Source organism: Falco punctatus, assembly GCF_963210335.1.
Source record: "Falco punctatus genome assembly, chromosome: 8".
NCBI lineage: Eukaryota > Metazoa > Chordata > Aves > Falconiformes > Falconidae > Falco > Falco punctatus.
This window is the reverse complement of record NC_137588.1, coordinates 43,339,950-43,352,250: the sequence shown is the minus strand read 5'-3', so window position 1 is coordinate 43,352,250 and position 12,301 is coordinate 43,339,950. Positions and strand designations below refer to the sequence as shown.

At 38.8% G+C, this 12,301-nt stretch overlaps 1 protein-coding gene across 3 annotated transcripts in view; it reads left to right on the top strand.

The window, feature by feature from the left end:
• The window catches only part of CCDC148 (coiled-coil domain containing 148), a 78,880-nt gene that overhangs the window by 38,199 nt on the left and 28,380 nt on the right, over positions 1-12,301 (top strand). For 2 of the 3 annotated variants that reach the window (XM_080398681.1, XM_080398680.1), the window contains one exon: positions 1,891-2,097. The exons of the other annotated variant lie outside the window; for it this stretch is intronic. In XM_080398681.1, coding sequence (XP_080254807.1) covers positions 1,891-2,097 — 207 coding nt within the window. The remainder of the gene's footprint in view (positions 1-1,890; positions 2,098-12,301) is intronic. 3 annotated transcript variants of the gene reach the window in all.

Sequence of the window (12,301 nt, the reverse complement as noted above, 5' to 3'; positions counted from 1 at the left end):
TGGAGATTTTATAGTTCTGCATACTCTTACAGCTAAATTCACAAAATAAGTTTGTTACTGTTGCTTTTGCTGTACGGTTTTATAGTTATGTCATGCTATTCTGCTCCTCTTGGTGGTTTTTTTTATGAGGATGTATAGCATTGTCATGCTATCTAGGAATAGTTATTTTAATTGGCCTGTGGCACATATGTAGCAGGAAGAGTGAAGAGTTATCTCCCGCTCTCTGGGAGAGGCTATTTTTGTATGCATAATGCCTTTCAAATTGATTGCTGATTCCTTTTACGCTCCACAGTGAATAAGCACATAGCAGCTAATAGAGAAACCTGTTTCAAGGCCAAAACACCTCAGGATGTAATAAGTAAAGTAGGCATCTTTTTTTAACTCTGCATGTATTTTTAGACCATCTACTTCCTTGTGTTTGAGGGGTACCTAGTGCAAAGGAGTCACAGTGAAGTGGTACTAACAATTAGCATAGTTTCACCAGAAATAAAGTTCTTGTGGGTTTCAGAGCTTTTGCTCATGAGAACTGGGCTAAGTAATTATGTGCTTTGTACAGTGCAGGTATATTTTAAGGATAGCCATTATTAATGGGTCTCCCTAATTCTTTGAAGGTTCGTTTAAAATGTGAATTTCTAAATTAAAAAAAATCATAGTTCAGCATTGAATTGGTATCTCTTAGTATGTATACTAGCATGACAAATACAGAAACGTTAACACGGTACTAAGAATCTATTCTTAAAATGTTTGTGTTACATTAGAATCCTAAACTCAGAGTTGCTATGCCTTCTTCCCTCTGAAGATGAATGGATCAGTGAACAAGCACTGATGTATCCAGTAGCAGCTCATCAGAGTGCTCTCACTTTTTAGATGTGCAAACTCTTTGTTCCCTGTCTTGCTTATAAGTGTCTTAGCTTTAGGTGCTTGCCAGCAAGGCTGACCTTTAGTTTGTGGCAGCAGCAACGGCAATGTGAACTTCAATGTGGTGGCCTATGTGCATTTGACCAAAATGAAGCTCCAGGGGTAGTGGTACCACTTTATCTTCATCCAACTATGAGCTGATAGGAATATCTGTGAGCTAGGGGCCAGATGACTCAGCATCCCCCTGTCCCCTGTCAAAAGTCTGGAAATTAACATGAGGGATGGTCCCCTTGACACTTGTGAGGAGACAGCCATCTCTAGAATCCCCTTCATCCCTGTAACTTGTAGGTTTTGGGGATACAGAACAGGTCCAAGACTCTACTGCCTCAGTCTACACAGCCTTACCTGTTACTGCTTCTGTCAAAGTCTTAAGGCTTTAATGTCCTCAGGAGCCTAACCAAAGAAGGTGTATTTCAAACTAAACACTCACCGTTTTCGGTAGGTGGTGACATTGGTGGTGGCAGTATGCTGCTTGGCAAGCTAAAAATCTATTTCCACATTTCCTGTTAGAAAAGAAAAAGTGAAGCTAATTCTCATCTGAACTGCATTTGTACAATTGCTTTAATTGGTGTTCTGTTTTTCTATAGATCATAATTGGCTATGAAGAGCCTCATCTTGCTAAAAGTGCTCAATATCTCTGAAGATGTGTTGAAGGAACCTACTTGCATTTTATGTACTTTAGGGCAGGAAGGAACCATTGCATGCCATTTATTTGTATTGCAAAAACGTAGTTCAGAAGAGGACAGTGGGACATCAGGATACTGCAGTGCCATGCAGTACAGGCAAAATGGGGAAAGGCTGGAGTGGTATCACTACCTGACAGAATACTTTTGGGCCCTAAATTGTGGATTCCATATATTGGTGATATAATAGTTAAATCAGTTGTATTCAAGGTTTGCAAAAATGTCTACAATTATTTTATTTTATTAATGCATAGTTTTTAAAACTTTCTGAAATGCTTTGCTTTTTTAGGTTGTTCATGAGAAAGCTTGGGATCATTACCATTTCATTAGGAATCAGCGCAGAGTCTTGATATTAAATTGGGCTCAGGCTAGGAAAGCCTTTTTGCTTAAGGCAGCGACGACTGTTGCTGAAGCCTGCGCTGCTCGTGAGGCAGAAGTAACGTTGGCTAATACCAGGCAAAAGCAACAAGAGATTTGTGCTGATCTGAAAGCAAAGGTAGGTTCAGTTATAAATCTGTGTTTTACTGGTAAATTCAAAATGAAGTTACAGTGTTCAAGTGAAGAAAAACTAACTGAAACTAGCTGTCATAATCCTGTTTTTACTGGCCTGATTTGTTTTGGGCACTTAGGGGAAAAAAGCAAACTATAATCTGTTGGTAGAGATCATTATGTTTGTGAAGCTTGACTTGCAAATGATTTTGAAGATACTCTGTTTCATTACCAATAAGGATCCTTGTTATTGTTTCAACTAGCTCTTGAACTTTTTTTGATGAAGAATTTCATTACCTAGCACACTTCAGGCCTTACTGTGAATTTTATACTGTGGGTATAATCTCTGTATAACTGCGATCACATTTATTTCGGTGGATTTTGAGCACCATTGAAGAGGTTGAATGGCATTTCAGTATTGGAAGAACAAGATTTGTTCTGCAGTGTACAATATGAGAGGGCATAAGCAAGCCACAGGAGTAAAGGTCTGGCATCATATTCCTTGGGTTCCTTTGTAACATTGGCAAGTCACAAAATATTTGTGTTTCTGTTTCTTCCTCATCAAAATTGGATTGATATAAATACTGTCTGAGGCTTAGTTCATAATTGCTTTTAACACGAGAATCCTCATAAGTGGAAGCAATATGTTCCATTCATCATCACCACCATTGGTTTTTTAGATTAATGCTAGTCTGTTTTCAGAGAAGTAATGAATATGTCTTCCCTTCTGTTTATTTTTAAGAATGCTTTCTAAGACCTGAAAAAACGGATCCAATAACTTATTTGCCTTTGTTATGGAGGTGTTGCAATATTCTGAAAAGCAATTTACTGTGTTAAGTGGTGAAAAAAGATAAAAATACCGGGGGTTTTTAGGTAAGAGAATAGAATAAAATAGGAGGAGCCTGGTTGCAAAAGGAAACTGTTATGATGTTGATGCCTAAGGCATTTGTAAGGGAAATCACATTTCTGGGCATGAAAGGCATGTCAAGATTTGTTTAAACTGCTCTCTGTGATTTTCCACTTGCATAGAAATTAACATCTGAAAGCACACACTTTGTGTTATTCTCACCTTACCAGCGTTATCTCGGGTGAACCCTTACTTTTCAGCAAAATACTAAACAACTGATCTTGACTTTCTACAAGTTGAAAACCACAGTAAAAACTGTACTGTGATGAAGTTTTTTGATGTTGATGCCAGTTTTTCACTGTAGTAGTGATACAAAAAAACCCCTCCTGTCTCCTGTTCCTGGAGCCATCTGATGTAGAAAGGTTTGAATCTAAACACTTTAGGGTTAGAAACTGTCTGGGCTTGACTGAGTGGGGAGTACCCCATTTTAACTCTCGTGTCAGGCTTCCTTGGAGCCAAGTGGAGTAAGAAGCAGCTCTCTGGAGTTGGGGGTTGGTTGTTTTGTTTTTTTTTTTTTACCTAGGCCTTCCTTTCTGGAATTGCTGCGTGTCTCTTATCTGAACAGTTAGAGGTGTAAGGGCCATTTATTCCAGAACGGTGAATTTATGAGCCAGTCTTTTTTTTCCTTCTTTTTTCTTTTTTCTTTCCCACAAAATGTAAAAAGCAAGTGTTGGAGTACTTAGGTTGTCTCCATGTTGCTTAAGATTCTCAGTGATGCACTGAACATCGCCTGAAAGTTTTTTGGATTCTGACCTCCTGTTTCCAGTAACCTGGAACTGTTTGAAACTTAAACCTATTAGGCCTACACTTTTCAAGGGTTGCTTTCAAAGGTGTCTTTGTTAAAATGTTGAACGTTTGAACAAAAACAATTCATCTGTTTCCCAGAAAAGAGGAAGGAGAAAGGTACATTTCATTTTTTTTCATTAGAGCGGGATATCGTTGTGACCTTGTTTTGATCAGCTCAACAGCTGAAAGGGCTAGAGGACGGAAGCTGAAATCGGGCAAGGAGCTAGCTGTTTTTCAAAGAAATTATTCTGAATGTATCCATTGTATCCATCCAAATTTTTGTTCAGATTTGATGCGTGTATGCATTTGAAAACTCCTGCTTTACTCAGTTCTAGTTCATTTTACAGACTTGTCTTTCTGCGCTTCTCAAGTGTGCAACTACAGAATGCCACACTGTGGAAAGCAGCTGTGGGGCAGCTATCAGATAAAAAGTAACTCTCAGTCTAGTAAGTTAATTTACACTGATAAAACCCCATCCTGACAAGGATCCATAAGATGGGATAAAAAGTGAATCTGTTGCTAAGGGAATGAGTGCAGAGCTGGAAATCAGGGATTAGGGCTGTTCTCCCACTTTTTCTTTTTGACCATTAATTGACTGACTTTTTTGCATTTCATTAAGTTTAGCATAAGGAAATCTTACCTGTATCACTTCACCAGAGGGAAAATGTAGTTGCTGTAATGATTGAGCTGTACAGTAAACTCTAGGTATGCTTGTGAAGAGTTTGTACCCTGAATGCGAGCCATACAGATCTCCTTCATTACACCAGCAGGCTGCAGAGAAGGTCGTAGCATTTATATGCTTTATTTACATCAGCTGTAAAATGAAGTTATGGCACACACACATTGTGTATATGTAAGCTGTGTGTATATAGATGTAAGCAGTTCTAGAAATGCAAAGGGTTGTTAGATCCATTTTGCAGACAATATGCAGAAATATATTAAAATCAAAATGGGCTGTTTAAGCAGCTGTTAATGGTAGTGGGAGAAGACTAGACCCAATATGATAGCTTCCAGTCAGAAAACCATTTAGCCCATTTTACTTATTTTAAAAGGAATGTCTTTTCTATCAATTTCTGTGCTTCTTCGTGGGGTTTTTCAATAGTGTTTCTTTCTCTGTGAGTGAAAATCAGTCTGTTCCTAATTGTAGTACAGATTGAGCAATAAAGAAAATACTCATCTGTGACAGGCTATGCATTTTTATTATTACTGCAGTAGCCACATGATATCACCTAACTTTTATATAGTTCTCATCTGTCAACAACAAACCAAAGGCATAGCAAACAGACTAGAGAATATGTTATATAAAGCTCTTTTAAATGCACTAGAAGCAGCTCTGCCATCAGTGAGACCCTAGGCCTCGTGACTGGCAAGGGGTATCGCAATTAAGAAGTAAAGCAGCGGTTTATAGCAGTTGCTACTTGGGGAGAGGACTTTCTTATTCCATGTTCCATCTCACAGAAGATCAATGTGTGCCCATAACTGAAATCAGAATATCTAAGGAAGAGTTTTGAAACTACTCAAGAAGCTCAGGTGAAATAAATATCTGAATGAAATAAAGTATGAAATGGATAATACTGGTGAGGATATACTGTACATTCTTAAAGAAGAAACGTTTCTGGTACATGTCCTTAACATCCCTGTTTGCTATGGGATAACAAACAAAACAAAAACAGGGGATTACACTTTCAATGAGTGACCAAGAATCACTCATGCTTAGTATGCTTTATACTGTGTGGATTTAACCACTTTCAGGGATCCTTAGCAGATGGCTGTGTAAAAAATACCTTTCTGAGTAAAAATTATTCTTCCTAAACAACACAGAGAAGGAAATTCCTCTATGTCACAAGGTGGGTAAGTAATGACGTGAGAGAGCGGTCTTTTAAGAGGGTTGGTAGGGTGCTGCTTCACAGTTGGTGTTTGAAGGATTGAAGTACTTGCTGTAATACATTTAGAAATTTAGTCCAGGTATCTGCATGAGTTTAAAACATTATTTTTCTATTGATTTTTTCTTAAAATACATATAATCCATTACTTTCCATCTTCATATAAAACAGTTTTAAAAGGACACTCAAGGGAAGAGCTACAACAGTAGACGAAAGGACAGTTGAATCTACTGTGTATGATGCATAGGGTGGGCTTTTTCTTCTTTAGCATAAAGCTATGTGCCTGCCTTCCTTTAAATCTTTTCTATTTCTCTTTTTGTGTTGCAGGATTAATCCCCACTCCAGTGTTAAAATCTCTTGCAATGTGTTGGGAATTTTTGGAGAGCAACTCTTGCTTTCTTTGTCCTGGCAGAAGCTAAGATAAATTAATTTCAAAAGGAAAGCAGTCGGGTGGAATTAACTGGGGTATTGCAAATCATATAAAGCCTATTGCAGATTGGCTTCCTTCTCCCTTTCTGTATAATGAGAAGAAAGGATTTGTCGGTAAACTCCGGGAAAAAAAGTTGTATTTCCCTATTCAGCATATAGTCAAGTAACTGATTTGAATGATTTGGCAGCCATAGATCAACACTGAAATATTAGAACTGAATGTAAAAAAAAAAAAAAAAAGGTAAGCCTGGAAGATCTGAAATCTAGTACTTTGACTATAATCTGATCATTTTGCAGGAAGCTTAAAATAATATATTTAATTAGTGAGATTTAAAAGAAGAGTTTTCTTTTTCAGAAGCTTTGTCTATTCACCACTGAGGTGACCCATTCACTTGCTGGATGTGAGAAGTTTCAATAACCTAAATTTTAAATACCAGTACTCATTCAGAAAGTATGTGGTAAACTTAAGAGTTGTAGGATGCTATAGTATTTCTCCAAAGTAGATGTGAACACATATCTAAGACTAAGATTCACCAAAGATGAGTCAACTGTGACTCTGCAGTATGTTTTTAATCTGGAGCTAATATACCTGGATTTATTAGTTTGAGGGGCCAGCACAGCACTGACAAATTACATGGCTTTTGGGTCTGATAAAGCTGATACGCAGTAAGCTTGAAGCACATGCAGGGACTGTCTATGCAAATGTTCCTTACTTTACCTTCCCGCCCGGCCCTGGCCCTGTTTTCCTATACCGTATGTGTTTCATCTGAATCTGTCAACCTCTGTTCAAATCTTCTCACAATGTATTACCTCATATTTTGTCTGAGGACATGGCCCATTTAAGGGGTTACCATCCCACATGTTTTTCTTACCTCCTGGTGCAGTTCACAGCTCTTTGTTACGGTGATGCAACTGCAAAACCCCAAGAAAAAGGCAGAAATGTTCTTATAATGTCACTCTCTTTCAATACGCAAACAGAAGTAGTTGGTAAACCAATTAATGAAGTGTTTAAGAAGCAGACATTATCTTTGAAGCTACAAATGAAAAAATAATTGTCCTTTTTGCTAATTAAGAAACAATCATTAGCAGAATACAAAGATAAATAACCAGATGCTCATTACGTTAACCAGGTCCTTACATTGTATTCCAGAGGGGTTTGGTAAATAGTAACCTAAGAGAAATGGAAGTTCAGACTTTAGCTATTGCCTGTTCTGTAAATCATATTTGCAGTGTAATTTATAAGCACACATTCTTGCTACTTCCAGTGATTTCATTATGTTGGTTGGACACAACAGGTTGTAAGTGAGATGGCTGTGAGGCAATGCACGGGTGATTTAGGTAATCAGCTTAACATAAGGATGGAGCTACCAGCCTCTGGAGCCACAGCAGTGGACCTCCTGCTCTGTGCCAGTTGCCTGGGAAGTATTAGTTTAAACTGTCTTTGTGGTTTGCTCCGGCATTATAATTCGAATTTATGCTATATGAGACAACATACAAATTTCAGAATGCTTTCTTCATTTCTTTGACTGTAACAGATTTGGGAAGGACTAGGACACACACAGAGCCACACATTCTAGTGAAGTTGACAAGGGGCAGTTTGTTGAACTGTGGTAACTCTGTTACATGTGTTTCTTTTTATTTTTCTGAGGATACTCATGACTACATGCTTAATGTTATGTACTGGGCATAAATTACAGGGTTTTGGTAACGAGCTGCAGGGGTATCCTGCATGGGAGGAGACCATGGGCTGACTTGTCAGCTCTGAGATCAATTTAAACAACTTGTCGCACCCCAAAAACTCCATCCATTCAGAGGAGCATGTAGTGCCTCAGCCTGAGACATATCTTGCTCACTTACCTGGCTGCTAGGTTCATCAGAGCCTGTAGGATCTTAGGTATGTTTGAAACATATACTTAACTGTCAAATTTAGTTGAAATTGTCCAGTGATCCCAAAAATTATTTGAGGATGGGTAGCTGGACAAGCAGACAGCCCGCGCTAACCTTATTTTCTTAGGAGAATTATCTTCCATCTTCAGCTGGAAAAGTGGCACCTCAGGCAAGCAAAACAATTTGCATTAAAATTTTGCAAAAGTAGTAAAGATCAAAGGAGCTCTTCATATGACTGCAGAAGGAACTAGAAGAGATAGTACTGTATGTAGAAGGACAGCAAATGTTGCTAAGTAGTTGTAAATAGAAATGCAGCTTACTTAGGGTTATGCATGTGTGAATATTTAAGCCTACATAATATTTAAACATGTTGATAAAATTTTGACGCTCCCAATGTCAAGAACAGAAAGATATTCTGAGTAACGCTGACTGAGGAGAGAGAGGAAGTACAAGGACAAGCTGAGAAAAGTGAACTGTTCTCACACTGGCCTGAGCAAAGATGTCGTAATGTGCTTCCAGCTCCAGGGAACTAAACCCATGCCTATGTTGGGTCACAGGTTTGACAGGTAACAGTCCTAGCCCTGGTGACTAAATTGCATAACTAAAAGCAATATATCTTCTTACTCTTCAGGTTACAACTGAGGATTATGTTCAGATGCTTTTCTCTCATATTCCTTTTTCAGTTTAAACACTTTTATAGCTGAAGAAAATGACTACAGTTCTGTTAATAATCAAAACAGTTACTTTTAGCCACTCTCTGATTTTCAAATTAAATTTTTTGTAGAGGTGGATACGGATATTATTTTATGGAACAAAATCATTCCTAGTGCCAGGAGCCTTGCTTTTCTCCATTATTTCTTGCAGACCTCTTAGAGGTAGCCTGTAGAGCACAAGCTGCCCAAGAGTACCAGTCAAAAATCTACTAGGGATGTGCATTTTCCTGGGTTTTCTAACCACAGCCAGAATGAGATTATCTTCTGAGGTTAACAAACAAACAAACAGATGAACTTGCAAGTGTTTTATTTCTTAATTGTCCCATTGCCAAATGCTTCTCATAGGCCTTGTGTAAGGCAGTCAGAAGCAAAATGCTGTCAGCCTGCACCATTTGCTGTTTTGTCATTCAAGACCCTGTGGGGTCGGGATGTGACTTCAGGTGCTGTTCAGAAGTTTTCAGGGTAGAAGGATCCCCAGCCTAGAGAAGGAACAGGTTTTTAGAGTTGAAAGTTATTGGAGACTTCAGATCACCATCTGTTAATATCTGTTAATATATAATATTGCTGACATCAGTAACTGTTGATGTCATAGGTAACATCATGTATTAACTGTGTGGTCTCAGGAGGTGCTGTGTAAGCAATACGGACAAGTTCTTTGCCACGGCAGCAGGGCTAAGTCTTGTTCCCAGGGAAGGTTAGCATCATTCTTACTGCTGGACTGCTGAGTGACCTGTTGTTTCAGAGTGTTTGCTGCCCCATCACCTCTGGCACTGGGGGGATTTTGGGGTTTTGTATTTAGAATTAGGAGTTAGCATGGATTTTGAATGCTTGGTGTTTGTGGGGAAGCTAACGGCCAGCAGGACTTTAAGCACTGTATCACAGAGCACAGACAGCAGGGTGCCTGGCTGGTGTGTTGCTTAAGGTGCTGGCAGGAGGCATCACCTCATCACCTCAGCTCTCTGGGCTGCTACCACCAGCATATGAACCAAAACATGTGAACAGCAACGATTCTTGCTAAATATTTCTACTTGGTTGTTGATGTTTACCCTTGCAAATCTGAACTTCGTTCCACAGTAAACTAATAACTGACACACTTGCTATTTTAAACATTCATGTCAGTTCATAAGGTTACTGATGCACAAGAAAACAGTATTTATAATGCTTTTAAAAAAGGATCCCCCCTGCCCCATAATACTTCAGACTCCAGGGAACTGTTCTTAATATACATTTTAATTTTTTCCCTCTTATAACCTCTAGTATTCATACCCTGAGGCACCCATCTCATTGTCTTTCCATTTAGGAATATATACGTACACTTTCTATTCTTATTTCCAAGAACAACAGTGTTAATATTTTATATTTCAATGTGTGGTGGGTTTGATTAATTCAAGTTCTTACTTTCAGCTGATACAATTATACATCAGTAGCAGGTCTACTCTACATCCCAGCCTTGGAGGTGTCAGCTTAGTTGTGGCAAAAATTTGCCTGTGACTTCCAAAGTCTTGGCAAGCAACTCGTTATCTGGAAATTTAGAAATCCATGAGTTGCCCACTGCACAAGTGCAAATCTGCTCTCCAGTACCTGTGCTGCAAGTTCTGTGTATCTGAGAGCTGTTGAAGCTGCTACACACTGGCATATGTTACCAGTAGGTCCAGTGTTTCCTAAATTTCATGCTTTTCATGCATGCCCAAAACATCTATAGAATGTGTACAGCCATTGCTTCCTAGGAGTGTTGGGGGTGCTGTGCAAATACCATGGAGGCTCACATGTTTGTCTTGGGAAAGCAGTAGCATTTCTGTCCTGGAGATGCAAATAAAACGTTTTATAACATGCATTCGTTTCCTTCTTCCTAGTCCATGGCAGAAAGACTTAAAAGTTTGAGTTGTCAAAATGAGGTTTGAAAGTGTAATGAGAAATTATGAGTGAATGCAAGTAAGTTTAAAAACTTTTTTCTTTAATTAAATGAAATGTGCTACATAGTCATTGAATAGACATTTCTGTATAATTAGTGTCTTTAAAAAATTGTGTTAGTTTTGTAACACAGATTCTCTTGTCCTGTTCCACTTACAAAGTATCTAAGTCTAAGGGATTTATTATTCCACTAACCCAAGTAGAATTTGAGCTTAACTGCTATTAACCTCAACAGAAATGAGCTGGGTGGATCCTTGTTCTTCTATGGGAGAGCAGGTCTTTAATTTTTTGTTTTCCTCTACATTTCCTTCCCCCTTTTCTTAAAAATCTTTCCTTTTTTTCCCACCATAGAATGGCACAGAGTTGCTCAGGCAAGAGACATAGATCAGCATGTACTACTTTTATCTGAAGTATTAACAACTAAGCTATATTGCAAGTGAAGAGGCTACACTGCTGGTAATGAAAGTCACCTTTTAATGAGTTTTCCATGTTAATCTTCTAGTGATCTCAGTTTGACTGTGCTGTTTGGCCAGTTCTATAGCAGACAAAAAGTAATGACCTTCTCTTGTGTGGGGAAATAAGAAGTTTGCCAAATTTATTAAATCATTTTCATTGACTGGATGATGTGTCTATTAGGAACTGAACTGAGAAGAATATCCTTACTGAAGGCCTGATGTTGCAATCCTGTAATTCCTTTAGCCCATAACTTTTTATCACTTAATCACCTTTTACATCTGTTTTGCTGAATTCAGTTTTTCAGGATGTAGTAGAAATGTATAGCTCTAAAACAGCCTTTTCTTTGTAAACAGAATTCTTTAGGTCACCAACTTGTTCTGAGGCTGCAGTCCTTGTCTTAAAAACATGAAGGAAAAATGTCGTTATTGACGTGGTTTGAATCCAAACTTGCAATTAAGAGGCATTTTTTCCCTTCTGTGCCTTGTATCTTCCATCTGGAAAAATGAGGATGTATCTCTGACTTTACCATAAACAGGATAACTCTCAATTGCATATTCAGTGAGAAACAGGGCAGAAAAGCTGGGTAGAGATGATGATGATGGCACAGTAAAGTTGGGAAGGAGGGAAAGAAAGGAGAGGAGCTGATCCTGGCCATGGAAGTAGATCAGTCTGGTTATCTAACTGCAGACATGTCTTGCTGTGCTTTTGGACTCTTGATTCCAAGCTTCCTCTCTCTTCAGAGCTCCATATGAGCACAGTGTAAGTAGCTGTAGGAAAGCCTTAGATGACCTAGAGGACTCCAGCCTGAATAATCCTGTGGAAGGAAAGGGAGCAGATGCCAGTTCCCATGCAGTTTGGCGCTCATCCTTTCCAGGGCTGATTTCAGGGTTGTGAAGGACTGCCTGGGTTCTAGCTGGGCAAGCCAAAAAGCTGCTGAACTTGTTCTCTGCTTTCGAGGGTACCTTCAGTACCCTCATGTGGAGCGTTGCCACACAACAGGAATCTTACTGCTACTTATACCAGTTTTTGGCTCAGATGTTGTGCACAATGTAACTTTAAACTTAGGTGTCTGTGCTGGCCCAGTTGTGAAACATCGAGTAACACTTCACGGCTACTCCTTTACCAGCTTTGCGGACCAAGCAGTGAGAGCTGTGGACATACGTATGTAGATGCATTCTGTGGTTCCTTGTTTTATGGGTAGGATTTTTAAAATATTTAATTATTTCTTTATACTTTATT